Source organism: Centropristis striata, chromosome 8, assembly GCF_030273125.1.
Source record: "Centropristis striata isolate RG_2023a ecotype Rhode Island chromosome 8, C.striata_1.0, whole genome shotgun sequence".
In the NCBI taxonomy this organism is placed as follows: domain Eukaryota; kingdom Metazoa; phylum Chordata; class Actinopteri; order Perciformes; family Serranidae; genus Centropristis; species Centropristis striata.
The window spans coordinates 15,179,236-15,205,021 of record NC_081524.1 but is presented as its reverse complement, the minus strand read 5'-3'; the positions used below and the strand labels follow the sequence as shown (position 1 = coordinate 15,205,021).

General features: G+C 36.2%; 2 protein-coding genes across 3 annotated transcripts in view; both read left to right on the top strand.

Annotated features, from left to right (window-relative positions):
* The window catches only part of nbeal2 (neurobeachin-like 2), a 58,395-nt gene extending 54,663 nt beyond the window's left edge, over window positions 1-3,732 (top strand). For both annotated transcript variants that reach the window (XM_059338685.1, XM_059338684.1), the window contains exons 54-55: window positions 893-1,028; window positions 2,061-3,732. In XM_059338685.1, the coding sequence (XP_059194668.1) occupies window positions 893-1,028; window positions 2,061-2,168 (244 nt within the window). In that variant the 3' untranslated portion in view covers window positions 2,169-3,732. The remainder of the gene's footprint in view (window positions 1-892; window positions 1,029-2,060) is intronic.
* Window positions 3,733-13,263: 9,531 nt separating this feature from the next.
* nradd (neurotrophin receptor associated death domain) lies at window positions 13,264-24,700 on the top strand. Its single transcript, XM_059338690.1, has 6 exons — window positions 13,264-13,636; window positions 18,876-19,008; window positions 19,196-19,549; window positions 21,184-21,391; window positions 22,058-22,200; window positions 23,611-24,700. Exons 1-6 carry the CDS (start codon window positions 13,598-13,600, stop codon window positions 23,922-23,924), a joined length of 1,191 nt encoding a protein of 396 aa, XP_059194673.1. The 5' UTR covers window positions 13,264-13,597; the 3' UTR covers window positions 23,925-24,700.
* The last annotated feature ends 1,086 nt before the right edge of the window (window positions 24,701-25,786 follow it).

Sequence of the window (25,786 nt, the reverse complement as noted above, 5' to 3'; positions counted from 1 at the left end):
TTTTTTTGCCTAAAACAGTGATTTAAGTTGGTAAAACTTGGAAATATAAATTATTGACATTTAAGGCAATAATGTAAGTTAGCACAACAAAGGAAGCCAGTTGTCTGCTCAAAAACAAGTTGGTGAGTTGTTGTTACTTATATCTTTAAGTTGGGGTTCACAACAAGGGACAATAGTTCTGATAACTCTTATTTCTTTGTTGGGAAATTTGGTCATTAGCGAAAGCTAGTGGCTAACTGATGCTAGTGGCTAACTGATGCTAGTGGCTAACTGATGCTAGTGGCTAACTGATGCTTTTGGCTAACTGATGCTAGTGGCTAACTGATGCTAGCGGCTAACTGATGCTAGTGGCTAACTGATGCTAGTGGCTAACTGATGCTAGCGGCTAACTGATGCTAGTGGCTAACTGATGCTAGTGGCTAACTGATGCTTTTGGCTAACTGATGCTAGTGGCTAACTGATGCTAGCGGCTAACTGATGCTAGTGGCTAACTGATGCTAGCGGCTAACTGATGCTAGCGGGTGGCCATTAGCGTATCAATGCTAACTCAAAATTGTGGTCGCAACATTAGCTGACATTTCATAGCAGCGTTACAATCGTGCCAATTCAGCAGATTGCAGAAGTTAGCAGAAGTAAGGATTAAAAGTTATTACAATGTTAAATTATAAGTTAGTACAACTTACAGTTGAGTTGACAAAAATCTGAATTCAGAGTTGAGCAAACTCAAAAACAAAAACAAAACTTAAAATATTTAGTTTAATTGTCCAACTTAAAATTTTATCGAAGTTTGTTGCCTTAAAATTTTGAGTTCACCCAACTTTTCTTTTTTTGCAGTGAGGTTACTTGAAGCCACATAGTTCAGTTCTTGATTCCAACTCTTCCTTGTTTACAGCCTGGATGCTCCCGTAACGCCCCTGGCCTTGAAGGTTCCTGTGAGGAGTGTGTCTGTCACCAAAGAGTTCAGCCACATCCTCGTGGGACTAGAAGACGGGAAGTTAATTGTGGTGGGGGCAGGGAAGCCAGAAGAGGTGAGAAGTAGAACATCAAGTATTTGTGAGATGCGTGAGTCGGGTGGTGGTGTGTGTCTGTGTGTGTGTGAGGAGGAAGGAGGCTAATCATATGCTAAGTGCTTGTTGAAAACCAGGTTTTTCAGATGATAATGAAGCGTCTTTGGTCTAACATCTTCGTTTAAGCCAGAGGTGTCAAACTCTACTAATAATAGTATTTATAATATTAATGGCTACAAAACTCCATTTTAAAAGGCATATTAAACAGGTGTAACAATACTTATTTTTAGAAATAACAAGTTCAGCATTTCATAAGCCTGAAATGTGTCCTTATTGTTGTGGGGGATATTGGGAACTTTGCCCTGTGAAGTTTCCTCATAAATAAACAAACTGCCATTGGGCAAATACCTCACAAGGTAAAAAAAAATCTGTCAGGAGCTGAATTTTCCTTTATCTGGTTTATCTTTATATTAGAAAGTCCCAAATCATTGGTAGTTTTATAAAGTTTCACACAAAAAAAGTGTATGTGTAGAGCAGGGGTGTCAAACTCTGGCCCGCAGTGTAATTTTATTTGGCCCGCGAGGCAATACCAAATTATTATATTATTATTGTACTATAAAAGCTGACCCGCCGGTATTATACGGCGTATTTACCACTAATACTAGATTTATTATTGTTATTTTATTTTTAAATGTATTAACCTGAAAAACTTTATTTTGATATTTAAATCAGAAGGATGCAAATAGAAAAGAGGCATACGATTTTTATTTGATTTTTATTTAATAAATTAATGACATTGATGTGTTTTTTATTTGAAATTAGATTTTGCATGTCTGCACTATTTAGTTATATATTGTATGTTTATAAGCGTTGCTGGTTCCATGTTTAATGTTAAAGCAAAACATGTTTGGTATATATTAAAAGGCTAATTTGTTCAATGTTGGCCCGCGATTTTATTCAAGTTTTACATTTTGGCCCATTGTGTATTTGAGTTTGACACCCCTGGTTTAAGCCCTCCAGTGTGGATTAACATGTTTCCTCTCCTGTTCTCAGGTTCGCTCAGGACACATCACCCGTCGCATTTGGGGTTCCACACGCCGCATCTCTCAGGTGTCAGCAGGTGAAACTGAGTATATTCCCCCTGAGGATGCTGGGAAATGAGATGAGCAATGGTGGAGGAACTCTGAGGACTCTGTAGGCTGCAGATAGCTGCACCGCCAAGACGCTCGCCACATCTAACAAGGCCTTTGTTTCCTTTACCAGCTGGGAAACGATCCTCCTCAGCTACTGATCTCTCTGAGAGAGCAACTATACACTGAGCACTTTTTTTATTCTTAAAATATATTTTAATGCGTATTTCATTTACAGTTGTGTACTGTTTTTAATCAGCATCATTCCAAAGAGTGGACAGAGAAGAGCTCGTTGTTTGAGGTGGTGTACCACTGTATATATACACTGAGTCATGTCTCAGGGATGTGACTCACTCTGATGCACATGCAGCCTCAGACTCAGAGGGAATCGACGCTGTGAAGCCTGCAGACTTGGCTACTTTCTTGTCAGATGAACAGCTGTGATCTCTGCGCTGTTGAATGTCCCAAAGCCGTTGTTTTGGCAATGGCACCTTCTTAAAAAAAACTCCTGGAAACTTGAAAACTACTGTAGATGTTGCTCGAGATTTCCACAATGCAATACTGGTAAATACCACACGGGGGTCGACTTTGTAAAAGAAACATCCAGGGGTTAAATGATTGTGAACCAATGCTGCAGTGTGAACTTTAACATCAGGATTTGGTGATCTTTGCAGCAGACGTGCACCACAACACCACAGTGTATAATCCTGCATTCCTTAAGGCTCTTAATGATGTAAAACTGTTACAATTAAAGCTGTAAATGCTTTAATGGTCAAGTATGTGAAATATATTCACTTTTTATCAGGACTGTGGAGATTGGATGCAATGAAACTCAAGAGGAGAGCCTCTTGTTGCCTTAGACACAATGGAGTCAAGACATTTACAAATCTGTCTGTACTTGTTATTACCTGACTATATCCCTGTTTTATTTCTTCTGAAAAGTGCCTTTTTTTTAAATCTTGAGCCATGTATAAACACTGAATTCCAATCATATATGTAAGATCACTATATGTCGGAGTGTACCCCTGCTGGTCTGATTTAAACACACCTTACTACTGTACTATGACTCAGATGTGGTTAAGATGTTGTTAATGAACTCAGTAAACTGTTGGCTGGATGAACATACTTGCCTGTACTGGTATGTTCCCTTTTATGAAGCGCTAAAAACATCTGAAGACACGATGACTCTGAAACACGTGAGCATGAACGTCTGTGATTGAGTTTCAGAGGAATTCACTTCCTGCCAGCTTTTTTTTCTCCTTTTTTTTTTACTGGGTTGGAACAAAGTGGTTGTTATGCAGTGTCATGACGGGACGAAGACAAAGGGAACTATTTGGGTAAATGCAATACCCATAACATGGTGCAAACGGAGTAAGTGATGCTCAGAATAACCTGAAGTGTAAGCAAATCTACTCTGAATTTAAATGATTGTTTTCATCTGCAGCTGCTCAAATACACATTTTAAATTCTACTTCGTTGTTGTGTATACTGAGCTTGTCACCATACACTGTAAAAAATGTTTGTAGAAATAACAGTAAAACTCTGTCAAATACATCAGAAATAGGGCGTAAAATAAAAAATTGTACATCACCGTATTAGACACTTTTAATTACCGTAAATCAAAGAATAGCACAAAACTTTTACTTTTTTCTGTCATAAACTAGAAGAAACATGCAGTTTTGCTGTAAAAATATAACATTTTCATGCAAAATGTATGGAGAAATACCATGATGTGTGAATGAATGACACAATTACCCTAAAAATAACGGGAATATTCAGTCTAAATTACAGTTTTTGCTGATATTTACATTTAAATTTAGAATAGAAAATCCACTCACTGTAATTTTTACGGTGAAGTTCTGGCAACCAGAGCTGCCGGTATTTTTCCGTAAATAAAACAGTATTTTTTTTACAGTGTACCAGAATTTTTTTAAAAAATTTTGTTATTAAACTTTTTATTTGAAGAAAAACAAAACAGCACATACATGTTGCTCTACATCTTGTAAACATGTCAAGTCTTTTCATCAAAACATAAAAAGAAAGAAATGGTTTTAAAAAATTAAAAATAATATAAATAAAATCAAAATCACATCCTTGCAAGAGCATTTAAACTCTATCACAATACTCTGACAAAGACATACTTATACCTAAATTGATAGGCAACTTCAGAATAAAAATCAGAATAAAATAAAGATAATAATGATAATTCGAAAATCATAATAACAGCCTTAATAATAGTGAGTTTATCTGCCCCATGTAAACCTTCCTTCATCCATGTTTTCTTCTGCAAACAGAACCTTATCATGGGGTAATAACATTGATGATAAGAGCAACATCAACTCAAATTATACTAGATTATACTAGTAAATTAAATAAAGATAGTTTGCTACATACATGTATAGCACTGATTAATACTAGTATAGTTATTGAAACAGAAACAAAAAACAACAACAAAAAAAACAAGATTTTTTTAATTTCAGTACAATATTAGTCTAAAACATACTCAATAGCTCAACAATGTGCACACAGAGATTAAAATTGAGGCTTACTTTCAGAATTGGGTCTTTTTGTTTTTTACAATCAAAATGTTGTGATGGACACATTTCTTTTTATGAATATTTCTAAATATCCTGATTTAGATTCAAAATGATCCTACAAAATACCTTAATCAGAGTCCAGCACTGCCTTAAATTTAGATTATTATTTAGCGTCTGTATTGTTCTTGGAAAATGTTAAAAAAATACACTTTACTGTTTTAAAATAAAGCAGCCTATGCTACTTATAACTTATTCACGAGAGTGGGAATTGTGATTGTCTGTCTGTTTTGTCCCTCTTTCTATCTGAAAGTAGTATTCAGTCTTGATGTGGAATGCAATATTTGTCAAAATATATATATTTTTAAAATACAATAAATAAATATTAATATGTTAATAAAATAAATGAAATAATAAAATAAATTAATATATTAATAAAATAAATATGGCTAATATATAAATCCTGAAAAACACAAATAAGGCTATAAATATATGTAAATACAAATCTAAAAATGAATGCATTTTAATATAAGAAATTACAATTAAAAGAGCTGTGAAATGAATGAGGTATTAGGAAATTAAAGTTCCCTGAAAAAAATCAAAGTAGTCATTTGAAAGTGACATTTTAGACATTTTTTAAAAGTGACCTATTTATTTATCTATATTGTTTCATTTATTTATTTAAATATTTTTTTGGCTCATCTATTCATTTTAGGATTTACCTCATAGGCTTGCTCATTTATTTATTTATTTAATATTGACTGAAATACCATTCCATATCCTAGTGGTGGAATGTAACTAAGTACATTTACTCAAGTACTGTACTTAAGTACAATTTTGAGGTGTTTGCACTTTTCTTGAGTATTTCCATTTTATGTAACTTTATACTTCTACTCCGCTACATTTAGAGGCAAATATTGTACTTTTTACTCCGCTACATTTAGCTGACAGCTTTAGTTACTAGTTACTTTTTTGGGTCAAGATTTAACATGGAAAACATGATACATTTAAAGTGATTAGACATTTGTTTTTAAATGATACATTATAACACTATATTAAGTAGTTAAAACGAGACCTGTCTTTACAAAATTACAATGCTCTTTACATAAATGCGTCAATACAAATAATCTAATAATATATTTGGAATATATTAAACAATCTGAGTGGTTCCATTCTGCAATACAAGTACTTTTATTTTTGATACTTTAAGTACTTTTTGATGCTGGTACTGTTGTACTTTTACATGAGTAAGTTTTGAATGCAGGACTTTTACTGGTAACACTTTACAATAACCAACTAAATAATGTTTATAGATGGTTTATAAACCAATTATTAACCATTTACAAAGTGCTTTACATATTTAATCGTTAAATGTATTCAACCAATTTCTTAAAGATTTATGAATAATTTCAAAATCATTAACATACTTAATATGGTGTTAAAAATGTTATAAGGAATGCAACTAAAACTATTAATTCTAATTTAACTGTTTGTTAATGGTAAAGTATAAACTATAAACTTACATTAATATACCATCTATTGCCATTTATAAATGATTTGTTTAGTTAAACATTAATAAATAAAGTATTTACCATTCTAAATGGTTTATATATGGTTTATAAATGATGATTAAACATTAATAAACTATCTGTTTACCATTTATAAATGATGGTTATTGTAAAGTGTTACCCTTTTACTTGTAGTGGAGTCATTTCACCAGTGGTGGAATGTAACTAAGTACATTTACTCAAGTACTGTACTTAAGTACAATTTTGAGGTACTTGTACTTTTCTTGAGTATTTCCATTTTATGTAACTTTATACTTCTACTCCACTACATTTAGAGGCAAATATTGTACTTTTTACTCCACTACATATAGCCAGCAGCTTTAGTTACTTCTCAGATCAGGATTTAACATGAAAAACATGATCGGTTTAAAGTTTAAAGTGACATTTTCTAAATAAGACCTCATAAAAGCATATTAAATAGTTAAAATGAGCCCTACCTTGAGAAAATAAAATGCTGCTTATATAAATGCATCAATAATAATTATCAAATAATATATTGAGAATATATTTAACAATCTGAGTGGGGTCATTCTGCAAAACGAGTACTTTTACTTTTGATACTTTAAGTACATTTTGATGCTGATACTTTTGTTCTTTTACTTCAGTAAGTTTTGAATGCAGGACTTTTACTTGTAGTGGAGTAATTTCACAGTGTGTATTAGTACTTTTACTTAAGTAAGGGAGCTGAATACTTTTCCCACCACTGTCCATATCTTAATACTCCTTCTTGAAATTGTCCTAATATGGAAAATAATTGTGGCGGCACACTTGTTTTCAGGAATCCTCTTTTCTGTGAACCTCTGCCCATATCCTGAGGATGATCGCCTGATTTCTAAATGAAAACTGAGCTCTGGTTCTTGTGTGTGAACCACAGCAGGAAGGAAACTGATCCGCTGCCACGACGTAGATCATCCAGCTCCTCTACAGTAATCCCAGCCTTGCATGCGTCTGTGATGTTAACCCTATTAGAGTTGAAAAGGTCACGCTGAGCAACGGCACATTTTACTTGAAGAGGAGACTTTGATGTCCTGGTGGGCCGAACATCCTGTCGGCCTCCTCATAAACACCTCCGGGGGTACAATTCAGAGGGGAGGGAGGGGTGATAAACCAACCTGGAGACCCCCAGTCAAACACAAACCACAGGATAGTGAATAAGGGAAGTGGAGTAGGAGGTGAAGAGGGATGTGGCTCCACTGACAATGGTGGGAGGGGTTGACACCTCACTCTTGGTTATTGGCAGCATCTCCCTCTGACCTCCAGACCTGAGGGCAGCTTCAGAGGTTTGTTAGGAAAATTGCATGAGTAAACCTTGAAAATAAATAAATAATCTGACACCAACAGGAAAATACCTCACCAATTATTATTTCTGCGCAGTCTTTGATGGGGAAATGATGAGCTGGAGATGTCCGAGTTCTCAGTTTAACTGGTCAAAAGTTTTAGAACACACCAACTTTTCCAGAGTTTAATTGAAAATGATGCAGTTTAATGTCTCAGTGTACTCTGAAATTAATGCACATTTGCAACATTTAAAATTCTTTATTGAGCATGATAGTGTTTTGAAAGTAAAAAAAAGATTCAAAATCACATTTATGTTGGACTAAAGGACTAAAAAAAGACACAAAATGACCAAAAAAAAATACAAAATGACTAAAAAAAAGACCAAAAAAGACACAAAATGACTGCAAAAAAGACAAAAAAAAGACACAAAATGACCAAAAAAGACACAAAATGACAAAAAAAAGACACAACATGACTAAAAAAAAGACAAAAAAGACACAAAATGACAAAAAAAGACACCAAAAGACACAAAATGACTAAAAAAAGACACAAATGTCGAGGTTGGATGTCGTGAAATGCTGAAATTTTGGTGTTGCTCAAGTTGTTCCTGCCAAGAACTGCAACAACCCTCAAACGGGCCTCCGCCCTCCTCCTCCGTCCCTTTCTCCCTCTCTGCTCCACAACATCATGTTTTTTTAATAGCTGCCTTATCGTTCCCACCAGAGTATGACCACAGAGGAACTCGGCCCTCTGATAAAGAGTCTGCAGCCCTAAAACAACTTGATGTAGACAAGTGAAGTATAAAGAAGTGAGGGGAACTGTTTGTTTGTCTGATTGCTGATAAACTCTAGTTTATTTTACTGTTTGTTTAATGTTTTTTCTCTAATGCGCTGCAAAACAAACCTCCATCTCACCAAGTAGTTTTTTGTCCTAAAAGCTTTTTTTCCCCTAAAACAACTGAGTGATAAGATTACTTAAGCCTGTTGCCAATAAAAATCTACTTGTTTTAAGAACTTTCTAGACATGAATATCAATATCTTGAATCAAGAAAGGTTGCAGCACTAGAATTAAGAAAAATTACACTTGATTCTCAAGAAAACTTGAAACAGCTTGGTTTGTAATGGAAAACATGTCAAAAAAAAGACATTTCAAAATAAATAACAGACAAAAACTGCTCGGCCAGATGGATATTTTTACAGTAATTCGTGCAAACATTGAATAAATATTAAATACTTTATGACTCAATACTGAATGAAAATCATTTGGTTTGGATGACACTTAAACCATGAATAATCAAGGTTAAAAAATATTGTCATGTGTCAAGTATTTAGCTGGGAGGCTCCATTAAAGAAAAAAAATGATATAAAAAGGTATTTAAAATAACAAAATAAAGTAAAAATATAGGAAATAATGGTAAAATTATACAAAGAAAAAATAACAAATGTGAATGTAAAAACACCAAAAATAAAATATAAAATTAAAAATAATACACTGTAAAAAAAACAACTGTTGTTTTCACAGTAAAAAACTGGCAGCTGTGGTTGCCAGAACTTTACCGTAATAAATACGATGCAACTTTTTCCAATATTACGGTAAAAGGATATTAGCACTGTTGATTTCACATTAAAGATTGCCATTTTATTGCATATTTTACCGTAAAAAATAAAAAGTTTTTCCATCAAAAGAAACGCTGTTTCGCAATATGATTGACAAGAAAATCTTTATAAATGCTTCATAAATTAAAGGTATTATCATTACATATTACAGTATATTTCTGTTAGAGATATGGTGTTTAGTCAATTTAACAGTGAGAAAAAGTATTTATAAAAATAATAAATGCAAAAATGATGGCTTGTATATATATTACAGTTTATTTTGCTACAATCACGGCGCTAGTGTATTTTACAGTGAAGTAATGTATTTTTAAAAAACTGTAAAAGAAATACTGTTTTGACTGATATATACATTTACGATGTTTCATTGTTACTTAAACTGAATTAACTCATTTATCATATAACATTTATCATATATTTACGGTCTTTTACTGTCTTTTACTACAGACATTTTTTACAGTGTAGCATGATATCAAAAGCAATAAAGAAACAATTAAAGAAAATCAGTAAACAATAAATATTAAAAACATATATAAAATATAACTATAAAATAAAAGAAGCAATCAGTCCATTAAATAAAAACAGTAATTATAAGAAGACATATAGAACGGAATATAATAATAATAATAATTTAAACTACACTGTAAAAAATGTTTGTAGAAATTACAGTAAAAAACTGTCAAATTGCATCAGAAATAGGTCGTAAAATTAAACATTGTACATCACCGTAGTAGATACTTTTAATTACTGTAAATCAAAGAATAGTATAAAACTACTACTGTCATAAACTGTAGAAAACACACAGTTTTGCTGTAAAAATATAAAATTTTCATGTAAAATTAATGGAGAAATACCATGATGACACAATTATCCTGAAAGTAATGGGATTATTCAGTATAAATTACAGTTTTTGCTGATATTTACATTTACATACGCTCACTGTATGTTTTACGGTGAAGTTCTGGCAACCACAGCTGCCGGTATTTTACTGTAAATTAAACAGATTTCTTTTTACAGTGTATATATAATAGAACAGACCCTTACTTTTAAGGGAGTACAAACTGACAATCAAAATGAAGTTAGAAAGAGTTTTCTGTGTGTGTTTGAATGAGAGAAACTGAAGTTTTATCAGAGCAGGAACATCCTCTCTGTCTCCTCTTTGAAGTGTAAGTAGTATTGTGTCTGAGAGATCTCTCCATTTGTTTTCCTCTGAAGTCTCCGGCCCCCCTGTGATGCATTCACTAGAATTTACAAGGTGTGTAATTTACCCTGCGTTGGTTTTCTAATCTTTTGAATTGCTGAGATCAAACATGAGCTTCTTCCTCAGAGCATCTTGTTTGATTCCCATGCTCTCTTTTGTTTCTGATAACAACTGATCACAGCTCCATGTAAATATCCCTGTAGGGCTGGAAAATGGTTCATTCAATAAGGTTTTATCTTATCCACTGATTGCTTCTTTTTCCTTTTTCTAAATGCACTTTTTACTATGGTGTATGTATATCATTAAGAGTGTAACCCATAATATGAAAGGCTTTTTACACATTTTTTTTTACTATGAATTCGAAAAAACTCAGTAATAAGGCAGCCAATGGCAGAAGAAGTACTTGTTACTCCAGTAAAAGCACAAAAGTATTAAAGTATACTTAAAGTGCTCTAAATATGCAGAAAGACCCATTAATGTACACTACCGGTCAAAAGTTTTAGAACAGCCCAATTTTTCCAGTTTTTTATTGAAATTCAAGCAGTTCAAGTCAAATGAACAGCTTGAAAGGGTACAAAGGTAAGTGGTGAACTGCCAGAGGTAAATAAAAAAAGGTAAGCTTAACCAAAACTGAAAAATAATGTACATTTCAGAATTATACAAGTAGGCCTTTTTCAGGGAACAAGAAATGGGTTAACAACTTAACTCTATGGAGTCTTGGGCTATTTTGTCCATTTTTGAATTATTTTCATGTCTTTGTAAGTCATTTTGTGTCTTTTTTTAGTCATTTTGTCTTATTTTAGTCATTTTGTGTCTTTTTGTGTCTTTTTTTTGTCATTTTGTGTCTTTTTTGGGTCCTTTTGTGTCTTTTTTTAGTCCTTTAGTCCAACATAAAATGTGATTTTTAATCTTTTTTTTTTACTTTCAAAACACTATCATGTACACTGAGACATTAAACTGCATCATTTTTAATTAAATTCTGGAAAAGTTGGTGTGTTCTAAAACTTTTGACCAGTAGTGTATCGTAAATTATTATTAACTTCTTTATGTAATGCTGGGCAGTTAAATCAGTTTAATAAATAGCACATCATCATTTATTTATTTATATATTATGTTGTATTAATAATCTGAATCCACAAAGTAACCAGTAAATAAATCTATCATAAGTGGAGTATAAATACGTAGTCACTTCACACCCCTGCTAGCAGCCATAATGCCATATTATTAATGCAAAGTGTTAAATATCAAATAAATATAAGATATATAGATATATAGATAAACACAGCAACACATAATAAAACAGATTACACTATGGCTAAATAGAGACGAAATAAATTATGATTTTGTAAAAAAAAAAAAAAAAGGAAATAAATAAATAACCTTTTTGGTTTCATTTGTAAATTTTCAAGTCCTGCTTTGAAGATATTACTTAATGCATATTCAGTATCATGAGCAAGGTACTTAAAGTGTCAAAAGTACAGCAGTAAAAAAAATGCTATTGAAATGCAATTATTGTATTATACAGTCAAATATTAACACTACTGTGATACATAATTACGCAAGTAGTGTTTTAACTATTTGACATACTGTTAGGTAGTTTAATTTATTGCAATGCAATAAACTTGTTTAGGCTCGTACTTTGTAAAGTGACTGGTAATGATGCACATTAATGTCAAAAATCAATCAAATCAAATAGTTTATTGTCATTATATAGTTCACTATACAACAAAATGTAAAGTGCCACTGCATAAGGTGCATAGTTATGAAAATCATAACACAAAACAACATGAGTAAAAACATTTAAAGAAAAATACCGAGCTAAACAAGGACAAAAACAAGAACAAGGACATGTGATGTAATAAATAAGTATAAAAATAAATAAATGGCTACTTAAAATGCTATAATTTATACATGAGGTAAATTGAGTGTTTTGCACATATCAATTGTATTGCACATGTATTTTATATAAGAACAAAAGTGGCAACAAATGGAAATAATCAAGTGCATACATTAGTATTTATGTACATGTACTTAGCTGCATTCCTCCACTTTGTCTGTATTTGTTCATTAATTGCTTTTATTTCATAATTCCCCATTCATTTATTCAGTGTTAAACTCTTTGGGCCTCCATATACACTACTGGTCAAAAGTTTTAGAACACACCAACTTTTCCAGAATTTAATTGAAAATTATGCAATTTAATGTCTCAGTGTACTCTGAAATTAATGCACATTTGCAACATTTAAAATTCTTTATTGAGCATGATAGTGTTTGAAAGTAAAAAAAAAGATTCAAAATCACATTTTATGTTGGACTAAAAGACTAAAAAAAGACACAAAATGACCAAAAAAAGACACAAAATTACTTACAAAGACATGAAAAGAATTCAAAAATGGACAAAATAGCCCAAGACTCCATAGAGTTAAGTTGTTAACCCATTTCTTGTTCCCTGAAAAAGGCCTACTTGTATAATTCTGAAATGTACATTATTTTCCAGTTTTGGTTAAGCTTACCTTTTTTTATTTACCTCTGGCAGTTCACCACTTACCTTTGGACCCTTTCAAGCTGTTCATTTGACTTGAACTGCTTGAATTTCAATAAAAAACTGGAAAAAATTGGAGCGTTCTAAAACTTTTGACCGGTAGTGTATATACCGCTTGGCATCCTATTATTTCTACATATGTGTTGATTGCAGCAGGTCTAAGGTGAATTTCAATCATTTGACTGCATCATCACACACATACAGTAACGATGTTAGACTCGGTTGCAGTTCCTCCATTACATTGCTGTTCCCCACAGCGCGTCGGAGGGATGCAGCCAATCATGAAGCCGCATGGAGAGCTGAGGAGGTGGGAGGAGAAAAGGCCCAGGAGAACTTGCAGGAGCTTTTCCTGCCTCATCTGTTGCAAAGCTGCGGGAGAGGTGGCAGTCAGTCCGTGCATCCTGCCAGCTGAAACAGAAGAAACTCTGTGTTAACTTACACAGAAGCAGCAGGGAGTGCAGTGGAAGAAGCAAATGGGAGAATCGACGGATTACACAGTCTGCGTTTTGAAGCCGCTTTCTCGTGCGTAAAAACATCTGATCACCGGACTATGAGCGAACTTTTCCCGTCTGCGGAATCAGCACGTTTTATGAGAAGTTGTTTTTTTTCAGTGTGACGTTAAGATCGAGCGCAGTGAAAGTTTTGATGACACTTTTTAAGCGGTTGTTGAGGGCTGCAGACTGAGAAAAGACGCACCAATCTGTCCGCTTTGGAGACTGCAGACATGAGACTGTTGGTCATCTGCGCGCTCCTGCTGTTCAACGTAAGATACAGTTAATTATTGTTTTACTAACACACCTATTTCCATGACTCACACGCCTATATTATCATCTTTTTTTAATCTCTCACTCTCATCTTCATAACAGCATAATTTAAAAGCAGCTATTGTGAGTTTCAACCACTGATTTCAGTCTTGCACCATTGTTCCCAAAGGAAATGTGTTTCTCACCACAGAGCCATATTTCATTAAGGCTGTGTCACACGGCGCCTGTTGGTGAACATGTTTGTTGTCAAATACCAGTGAAAAAGAGTGAAGGAGACATCAGATTAAATCTCATCCTGTTTTTCTTGTAAGGTCTCTCAAACAAAAGTTAAACTGCTGCTTATTGTGCTATAATGCTGCTTGTCTACTGTACATCAGTCTGATGTAGACTTTCACAAAACATCCTGGAAATATGTGCACACTTTGAACATCAGAGGACAAAAGAACAAAACAAAGGGCAGTTAACTAAAGATTATGCACCTACGCACTTATAAATGATGTATTTAATGAACAAATTACAGTTCCAGCAGTGTTTGATAGCATATTATTAAGCCAGTATCAGTGTGAAGAGATGGCTCTGCCTCCATGGTTGCAGACAATAATTTGACACTCATCTACCTCAAAAAAAAGCCCATGGGGCTTGTAGTCCTGTCTTGACATGCTCCTCACACAGAGCACTTTTGTTAGATCAAAGTATTTAGATAAAACTTCAGCTCTTAAAGAGATGAGTATCTCTTTGCTGGTTTCGGGGTGTGATATCAGAGGAGATATCAAGGGTTTCTTTTTGAAGTCTGAGATGCCATCTCTCAAACAAACCCAGTTGCTTTAAGTGTGTTTCTTTAGCCCACTGGAAAAAAAGTCTTTTTGCAGGCAAATGTTTCTCTCATTACTCACTGGGTGATTTAGTGCGGAAGTCGATTGTATCTCACAGTACGTGAGAACACTCTTCATGATTTTAGCCGTTAACTTTAAGGCCTGTACCGTACTTTGCTGTACCATATTTGTTGCTTATGACAATTCCTAATGAAAAATGCTTTCAGCTTGCAGTATCGCTGGGGTCTGGATATCCGGAGCAAAGCAATTATCACAATTTTCTCCCAGTTTGTGGTGTGTGTGTGTGTGTGAGTGGGGGGTAGTTTAGCTTGTTACCACAGTCATTTAAATTTCCATAGAGTAGTAAAGCAGATTTCTTACGGAGGCAGACTTTAGGGTAATTTAAAAACTTTAGCTCTTTGGTGTTAGTTGGAAATCAGTAGATTAAAGGTTAACGGATCACTGTGTTCTGCCTTGTTTGATTTAGGATCATAGTTTGGGTTGCATGAAAAAAAGAGAACCCCATGTCCTTTAATTTGTCCCTGATGCTCCCTGGATACTAATGACAGTAATCAGTGCAGATGTGATGTGCAGCTTTGACAACTTTCCCTCAGCTCAGCTCAGTCTCTTCTCAAAGAGCTCAGTCTGCTGCCGTCACAGGCAGATTGTGAAGGATCATTGTCTTCACAGGGAGAGAGCATCCTTTTGTGTGTTTATTTTCACGCAGATTAGATTAACTGTGGAAACTCCAGCCTACAGCGCTTCAAAAGTGGTCTCACTTCAAAAGGGAACTGAAAATGTTTCAGGCAGAGAGAAGGCTGAAATGAAGTGTGTGTGTGTGTGTGTGTGTGTGTGTGTGTGTGTGTGTGTGTGTGTGTGTGTGTTTGTGTGTGTGTTTGTGTGTGTTTGATCCCTGATGACTGAGTGACTCCGGCAGCCGTGGAGTTGAGAGCCCCATTGAAAGCAGTTCTCCTCGGTGGTCCGTCTGTTCTCACTGGGGAATCCCTGCAGATTGCAGCTTCTTACCTTAATGGAAAAAGCAACTGCAGCCCCTCCCCTTCAGACTTTCTGCCATAGAGGCAACAGATACCACTGAATACTTCTTTGGTGCATGCAAATCAATCTTTGCTTTAAAATTCAATATGACACCGAAGTAGGACACTGTTGATTTATGTACCAGCGAAGTAAACTAGCATTTTTTAAGATTTTGTCCTCTGATGTTACAAAACTTAAAAACAGATGCATAAACACTTCATGTTTTGAGGTGAAGGTCATTACATATATTTTTCTTTAACCCATAAGAACCCACGGTGACACCCATGTAACAAACACTTAAAATATTCTAGAACAGGGGTCTCAACCTCAAATAACCCGGGGGCCGCTGGAGGCAGTATCAAAAGGACCAAAATTACAGCAACAACAAAAAAAGACACAAAATGACAGAAAAAATTACTTTAAAAAAGACACAAAATGACCAAAAAAAGACACAAACTTACTAAAAAAAGGACACAAAATGACAGAAAAAAACTAAATTACTTAGAAAAGACACAAAAGACACACAATTAATTAAAAAAGAGACACAAAATGACCAAAAAAAACAAACAAAGTTACTAAAAAAAGACACAAAATGACAAAAAAAACACATCATAAATATGTGTGGTTCACTTGGTCTGTGATATATCCCCCATAACTTTCCTTTATGGATAACTGGGTCTGGGTTCTTATGGGTTAATTAGGGCTGCAGCTAAGGATTACTTCCATTATCGAATAATCTTGTAGATTATTTTCTTTATCAATTATTTGGTCTGTTAAAAAAAAAAGTCCGTTCCAGTTTCTCAAAGTCCAGGGTGGTTTAATTGTTGAATTGTCTTTTTTTCAATCCAGAATCCAAAGGTTTTTTAGTTAAATATGATATAAAACAAAGAAAAGCCAGAAACCTCTATACTTTAGTGGCTGAAAAAAGCATTTTCTACCAATTTTGCATGAAAAATTACTTTATTATCAAACTCGTTTTTTGATTATTATTCTCTCGAACAATTGATCGTTGCAGCTCCATCTCTAATGATAACTTCATTTGAAAACATACAGTGAAAACTTTATGTACTTGATTACAGTATTAATTGTAACAAATATTAATTGCATATTGAAATCATTTCTCATACCAATGGTATCCATAAATAGTGGTATATCTTACAGGTAATGACTTAGTCACACCTCTACTGAGTAGATCACTGTTCCCACTCGTCTCTAGTGGGGAAGGACTAAATATTTCATGGTATACTGGGCACCAGTGGGTGACGTGCCAAGCCTGTGGCAGCTCTGCCCTCCAGGCAGGCTTACAGAGCTCACACCAGACTCTGTGAAATGACAGAAATCCAAGCTGGAGGTAAAAATAAAACAGAGCCACTGTCACCAAATATTTATCAAAGCGTAGATTAAGGGCTAAGAGGTTAGCTAGTGTTAGCAGAGGAGCTCCATCTGTCACACGAAGAGGACCAGGAAGCCTTGGTGCTCTGAGTTATTACGGTCCAGCCTCGGTCACAGTCTACCAACTCCAAACATCCCAGTGGTTCCTGCCTGCTGGCTCCACCAGCCCGACACCCTAATACCTCTGATCTGGGTCTGTGGCTGGAGCTCAGATAGCATCAGACTCTCTGTAAGCACTGCAGTAAAACTGGCTGTTGTTTTTGGAACCAAGTATGCCCAGTTTCAAAGCTGTTCCTCCTGTAGTGTCAGCACGAAACATTTCAGTGTTTTGCGACTTGAGGCAAGTGTGTGTGTGTGTGTGCGTGTGTGTGTGTGTGTGTGTGTGTGTGTGTGTGTGTGTGTGTGTGTGTATGTGTCTCTGTAGGTGTGTGTGTGTGTGTCTGTAGGTGTGTGTGTGTGTGTGTGTCTCTCTGTAGGTGTGTGTGTGTGTGTGTGTGTGTGTGTGTGTGTTCTTGTACTTCCTACATAGTGAGGACCGGAAGACGTTTTTAACCAACAGAGTGAGGACATTTTTGCAAAGTGGCCGGTCCTCTCAAAAATGAGAGTTTAAAAAATTAACTGACACTGTATTGTGTGGTTACAAAACTAACTAAAACTAACTAAAATTATAGTGAAAATGTCTTTTCAACTTTTTGGAGATGCATCAGACAAAGGAAATAAAGGCAAAATTTACTGTGACCTCTTTTAATCTCCCACCCAACAAATACCCCATTACAAAAAACTACAAGTAATAAAAACTAAACTAAAACTAAAGCATTTAAAAAAAAAAAAAATACTAAACTAAAACTAGCAAACTCACTCTAAAAACTCATGAAAACTAACTGAAATTGAAAACAAAAATTCACAACAAAATTAAAACTATTATAACCTTGCAAGGGAATTTACTATTACAATGAGGGCCCCCACAAAGATAGAAGTACAAGAGTGTGTGTGTGTGTGTGTGTGTGTGTGTGTGTGTGTGTTTCTGTTGGAGCTCTACAGGTTCACACATGTTGTCAGTGTTTGTTGGCAGACTTCAGAGACACAGAGAGACATCAGTGGGTTGTTTAGCTGTTACTTCTCTCCTTAGCAGGAGGTGAGTTGTTAGACATCTGTTTGCTCTTGTCAGCCCCCAGGCGGAGGAGCCAATCTGCCTTAAACGCATGCATGTTTAAGATGCCTTGCTTCAGAGCCTGGAGAAGAGAGTTAGTGAAATACTGACCTTCATATAGACACACCTGCGACTTCAAAGCCAGCCTCTCACCCAAACAGACACTCGCATGCTGGGCAGCCTTGGTTAACTGACACCCCTGCCTGGGGCCGAAGCCGTCTCCTTTATATACCCCCCCCCCCCCACCTTTCTGATGTCAAGAACTACACACGCCTACACTGTATTCACACACACAGTTACACATTGTCATTCGCAATGATTTGGAATGAGTGGGAGGGCGGAAGCTCTTTTTACTTGTTCCTTCCTCCTTTTTTGAGTGTTTTCCTTTACCCCTTCATGTCTTATTCTTTCCACTGGTCTAAAGCCATCTGATTAAAGCCAGCCACTCCTGACAGGCACCAGCCCTGCTGCACAGGCCGCTAGGAATGTCTGATCTATCCCTCATGTCATAACTCAAGCTAGGTTCTCCATTACCCACTTGCAGATAAGGGCTCAGAGCACTTTAAGGGTGAAAACTGAGGCAGATAGAAAGATAAAAAAAGGCCGTTTTCAGTTCACCCAGTTCCCTGCTTCTTCAATTGCACAGTGGTGGGATGTGTGTGATTTTCTTCCCACATGTGGTGTAAGGCAGAAAACTCCTCAGACAAAGAAAAAAAAACCTTTTTTTCATTTTCTTGTTTTGCAAATGTACCTAAGTTACACATGAACCCTTTGACTGCCTGAGACACAAGATAGTATTTGTTTAGTTATACAGTGGTGGTGTTTTTTTCTGTCATGTATTTACTGTAGGTTACCCTTGGAGATGCCTGTGCCAGCAGCCAGTTCACTGAATCGGGCCAGTGTTGCAGTCTGTGTCCTGCAGGCTTTGGAGTGGAGGCAGAGTGTGGGAAAGAGGATACCAAGTGCTCACCATGCCCAAAGGGTAAGCAATTATAATCTAGTGTTACTACACCAATGTGGAATATGTTTTACCTGCCTTATCATTATCTCTGTCATCTGTTCAAGAGGCTGGAAGATTTAAAAGGCACCAGTCTCATCACTGCCACTGATATTTGTGAGAGAAACACAGGTTATCCAGACTGACACTGGTTTTGTTATCTGTTTCTTAGGAACATTTTCCTCCTCTGAAGGCCTCGGCCCTTGCCTTCCCTGCGCCAAGTGCCCACGCAGTGTTCCCACATCGGCCTCTTGCTCTGCCACTCAGGACACACAATGTGAATGTGACAACGGCTTCTTCTTTTTGACCAGCCACGGCCTGTGTGCACCTTGCTCCAAGTGCAATTATGGTGAGGGCGTTACGCGGGAGTGTGGTCCACAGGGAGACCGGCTGTGCAAGACCTGTGGTCCGGGAACGTTTTCTGAGGAACGTATTAGCACCAAACCCTGCCAGAACTGCACCAAGTGCTCCGATAGCGAGGTGGAGATCCGACACTGCATGCCCAACTCTGACACACTCTGCATGGGTAAGTTGTAAGAAAGGGTCTGACTGAGAAAAAACATTGGGTTTTAAATACAAGTCTGGTGAAATTCTGTAGCTTTCTTCAGGGGTGTGCCATATCGTATCGTTCACGATAATACCGGTATATTTTTTTTATGGGTAAAAAAAAATGCATATCATGATATAGGCAACATTCCTACTTCCTGCCGTAGTGGTGTAAGGATTTCCATTAATGACCTAGACTGGCGGCCCGCCAGAGTCTCTTGTGCTGCTCTAACGTCACATTTCAAGCTACTGAAAGTTTATCTACACTATTCATAATATAAAGTTATTTTGCGTTGTGTTGCCGTTTCTCAGCAGAGTGTCAAAATAAGAAGCTTTAAATAAAACATACTCAAACCCTTATTCTCCTTTACAATTATTTATTGAAAAAGGCAATGATATATGATATATATATGATGGAATAGTGGCATTAGAATGTGTGAGAGGCACCAAATTTGGGCTTTTATGAAAAAAAATTCTCCAGGGAGGCATGCCCCTGGACCCCATAGATGGTTATTTTTTAATTATTTGCTAATACTCAAGAGACAAAAGTAATTTTTTTGTATTTGGCAACTGTTGGGACATTTTAGATTTATGATTAGTTTTTGTTTTTTATTTATACAGACTAAAATATCATATTTTCTATATAATTTGTCAGTATTTTGTAATATCGTCATCGCAAAAATACCCTGAAATATTGTGATAATCTTTTAGGGCCATATCGCCCAGCCCTAGCTTTCTTAATGTTTACAAATGTAACTTCTGAATAGCAAACCCTTACTGTTTTACTTTATTACTACCGTCTATGCTGTTTTAGTGAATTACTAAACTTAACTTAACTTTAACTCTATATTTATGACTAGTATGTTGAAATATAAGTATGACTGAGTGCCACAGACAGAGGAAAGAAATCACAAAGTATCAAAAATGCTAATGCATTTTGTTTTTATTGGGAATTTTCCAGTAGTAGTGCCAGCTGTATCCCTTACAGATCTAATGCAACAGTAAAAGACGTAAAAGAATGAGCTAAAGGGAGGGGGACAGGCAGTGGGAGGGCCTGTGAAAATACAAGGACATGTGGTCAACACCTGCATCCACACCTCATCTGAACACTCTGTAACACTGCGAGCTGAGAAACATGAGTAGTGAAAAAGAGCCCACTTAAGTGCTGTAATCCAATTGGTATGGAGTTGACAGGTCTTTAGGTTAACTGCCCCCAAGAACCTGAAGGCCAAGGGAGCCTGCTGACCCTGACAACTAGTCTGCCCGCTCCCACATGGCTACACTCGCTCTCCAGGAGTAAGGTCATCTGTACACACTCTGGGTCTACATGTCATGACCCTTTGACCCCGAGAGGTCAGCACAGTTCCGTGTAGTGTTTGATCCTAAAATTGGCAGACCGCAGGAGGGAGAAGGAGGCTGGAAACAGGGGCAATGAAAGGTCTCTAAACCCCAGGGGAGCAGGATGACTGAGGCTATCATTACATCAGGCGTACAGGCTTCTGTGGAATTATTTCAGGCCCTAATTTATGCAACCCAAATGTGTTTCTGATGTGCATATGTGCAGATGCAATGATACTTTCCCTGACACGTCCCTCCCTTTCTCATTCTCAATAGATAAGAAGCTGCACATCCTGTCTCGTCCTGCTCTGGGCGGGTCTGATGCTCCTCGCTGGCCAGGTGGCGATGAAGGGGAGACCAGTCCGGCTCCTGGGACGCCAAAGTTTACCCCACCGGATGAGGGACGCAGCAACAATATTCTGGCCTACGTGTCTGTCCTGGCTGCCGTGGTGCTGGGGCTGCTTCTCTATGTTGCTTATAAATGGTGAGTTTTTTTTTGACTAAAGCATGGAAACAATCAAATACACCAAAATTAAGAGCATGGGTATTAACAGCAGAACAAAGTTTAGAGATGGAAAAACTCACTTTTAGATATTTGGAATAAGTTATACTGTAAAGAAAGGCTGGTTAAAACAGTGGAAATATTTAATCAAATTAAGGAGATGAACTAAATGGTCCCCTCCCCAACACTAACACATACACACACACACACACACACACACACACACAGATTCATGAACATGCATACATGCACCACCGCTTATTTTTTCATTATATTATTACCTTTTTTTTTGTTTGTTTGTTTGTTTTGTGTCATTAGTTTGTTTCTTTTCTTGGAGATCCTCATTTGGGGAATACCAGTTAGCCTTGTATATATGTTTGTCTGTTTACCCTATGTTTTTGTTATTTACTTTGTGAATATATACCTTGAAAAAAAGGAGGAAAAAATGCAAGGTACAATATTGTAAAGAAAACGAAATGACTCATTATGTTTGTGAAAGTAAGAAGCCTTGCAATAAAGTATTTAAAAAAAATGGTGAGTTTCCACTGAGAAGGATCCTGGTCCTTAAATGGATGTAATAAAGATTAGAAGATTGGCTCTTACTGTGGGTAGCTTAACATTGACATTGTTTTGTTCTTCTCTTCGTAGCTGGAGATCCTGTAAACAGAAGAAGGCTCTTTCTAAGGCTCGTGCTGCTGAGTTGGGAGCGTCTCCAGAGGGAGAAAAGCTCCAAAGTGACAGCGGCGTTTTCCTGGACTCTCACAGCCTACAAGACAACCAGCCCAGCAAAGGTGCGATAGACACAGTTCTTAGCTATTTTCTCATGTGAATTCCGCTCTAAAGAATCTGGTCTCATTATCCTGAGTTGCCCTTTCATACATGTAGCACACCAGATGACTGTCCATGTCAGAAGCATTGTCATTACTGGAAATACTCTAAATCAGGAGTGTCAAACTCAAATACACAATGGGCCAAAATTTAAAACTTGAATAAAATCGCGGGCCAACATTGAACAAATAAACCTTTTAATATATACCAAACATGTTTTGCTTTAACATTAAATATGGAACCAGCAACGCTTATAAACATACAATATATAACTAAATAGTGCAGACATGCAAAATCAAATTTCAAATAAAAAACACATCAATGTCATTAATTTATTAAATAAAAAATAAATAAAAATCGTATGCCTCTTTTCTATTTGCATCCTTCTGATTTAAATATCAAAATAAAGTTTTTCAACAGGTTAATACATTTAAAAATAAAATAACAATAATAAATCTAGTATTAGCGGTAAATGTGCCGTATAATACCAGGGGGTCAGCTTTTATAGTGCAATAATTATATAATAATTTGATATTGGCTCGCGGGCCAGATAAAATTACACTGCGGGCCAAATTTGATACCCCTGCTCTACACATACACTTTTTTTGTGTGAAACTTTATAAAACTACCAATGATTTGGGACTTTCTAATATAAAGATAAACCAGATAAAGGAAAATTCAGCTCCTGACAGATTTTTTTTTACCTTGTGAGGTATTTGCCCAATGGCAGTTTGTTTATTTATGAGAAAACTTCACAGGGAAAGTTCCCAATATTCCCCACAACAATAAGGACACATTTCAGGCTTATGAAATGCTGAACTTGGTATTTCTAAAAAAACCAGCAAGTATTGTTACACCTGTTTAATGTGCCTTTTACATCGGAGTTTTGTAGCCATTAATATTATAAATACTGTTATTATTGAGAATTGGTTCCTAGCAGGGGATTTTTATGTACAAATAGCCAAATGCTAAGCTAATTTTTATTTTAGTTTTGTAGCCATTAATATAATTACATTACATGACATTACATGTCATTTAGCAGACGCTTTTGTCCAAAGCGACTTACAATAAGTGCATTCAACCTGATGGTACTAGACATAGACCACAGGAATCAAGTAAGTACATAACTTTAAGAGCTAACTGTCATCGCTAAATGAGTGCTATATGTTAAAAAAGAAAAGAAGAGAAAAGAGCTTTTTTTAATTATTTTTTTTATTTTATTTATATATGTTAGGTGACCATGACTTAACCGAGGTATTGTTGGAAGAGATAGGTCATTATAAATACTGTTATTATTGAGAATTGGTTCCTAGCAGGGGGATTTTTATGTACAAATAGCCAAATGCTAAGCTAATTTTTATTGTATTTTCTAGGTACTAAAAGGGACAGCAAGCAGGACAACCGTTTGTACATCAACCTACCCCCCCACAGACAGGAGGAGGTGGAGCGCCTCCTGCAGGAGGGCGGGGGCCGGGGGTGGAGGCAGCTGGGCGCAGCACTGGGCTACGAGCCTGAACAGCTGGACCTGTTTGGGCGTGGAGAGGCCCCTGCTCACACGCTCCTCTCTAACTGGGCCCAGAAAGAAGGCTCCACTCTGGGACTGCTGTGTTCTGCACTGGCCCGCATCGAGAGGCCTGATGTGATAACAGCTCTTAACAGCCCCACGCAGGGTGTTTCTTTGGTCTGAAGGCTTGTCAAACACACCTATGACACTAAAAGTGAAGAACTTTGTCTGAAATGACAAGGAAGGCACTCTGATATCAACAACTCTACCACTGTTGGAGGCTGGGACTGATGGTTCTGATTGTTTTGTTGGAGACTTATAATGCCCGTTATTACTCAGAGAAAAAAATATTTTTGTATCAGTCTCTGCTGCCCCAGTTTATGTCACCATTTGATGTTATATGGGTCCAACTGCATGAAAGAATCTTCTGCCACAGATCATATCACCACTTTCCCAGTGGAAATGAACACTGAATCTCCAGTATGTTGCCGCCTCTCATTGCCACTGCTGAAGGAACAACATTTTGAACTCTGGTTAAGCCTCAACGCCTTTCTAATGGACACCACAGAACCTTGGTCATATTGGATTAGAACATTGACCCCCTCCACACTACAAAAAATACATTTACAATGTTGTTTACATGCACACAAATCCTGGTATTTGTTTAGTGACAGGAAACAGAATAATGTGTTTACACGTGTTGCACAAGTGTGATTACACTAAAGACCACTGTTTACATCTCATTTGGACAGTAATCAGATTTATTCTCTGCCCCTTTTTAAAAAAAAAAAAATATCCGCCTTCCACGTGCTGTTGTAAACAAATACGTCTTAGATCATGGAGCTTCTAGTTTAGCCAGCCTTGTTTTATGAATCACAACTTCAGCAACCTCTTTGGTATTACAGTTGATTTGTGCCAGAAGCAGACGGTTTGTTCCAACAACTCTGCTTTCCAACATGTGACTTTCCCTATTTTGGGAGAGAGGAAAACTCCAACTAACCCAATTGAGGTTTTACATGGCCAAGTGATCAACCTTCCTGATGATGCTTGCAGTTGCTAAAAAGACTTTATCTGTGTAGATGGGAACAACTCACTAGATAGTTTGTTTGTTCTGTTGTTTTTTTCTCCTTCTTTCTCTGCTGGAGTCACAACGTAACCTTGGTATTTATTTACACTGAGGATATATTATGCACCAGTGATGTTTCAAATCTTATCAGACAACATGAACATGAAGCATTCTGTGAAATATATATATAAAAAAGCCTTTCTTAGCTCTTCCTAACAAACATCTATGATTGTAAATATCTTAAATATCAATTTGTTTTGACATGGCTTAAAGTACGATTGTTTATGAACTGTGAAGACTGAAGAAAGGGAATATAAATTAATCTATTCTCCTTATATTCATAACACACAGCTTCATTTTGTCACCTCGACTGCTCATATTAGAGACAGAAACAAACATTCAAAGACACTGTTAACATCAATACTTGTGTCCAAGTTGCCATCTTGCTTTTGTATTTATTTAATCACCATTTCAAGGATGAATGAACCCATGAGAACCATGGACATCTGCAGTGTGCCAGTTACTCTGTATGATGACTTCAGATGGTTTGATATTTTTTTAAACACCAGCCATGTATGGTTTTGTGTATATATTTCCTAATGGTATGCCTCAATGTGTTTTTGTAAGAGTTTTATTCATTTAATAAATAACTTTGATAAGTCAGTGCTCTTTTGTTGTAACAGTATATACACAGAAGTTGATAGATCAGTGATTCTCCCTGGGTAGGCCCATGTCTGCAGTTGTTTGAGATTGTAGAGTAGCTCAATTAATTAATATAATATACATATAAATACACACAGCATATAAATATAAATACATACAATATATATATAATATAAAACTACACTTTATACTTACAATTAATTAATAATATATAATCTTATTGAGTCGTGTAACACCTGAACATTGTTTTAAGAGTGTGTGCCCTGAAAAGCAGCTAGCAAGCTAGCAGAGACGCTGAAAAAGCTAACAGCTAAAT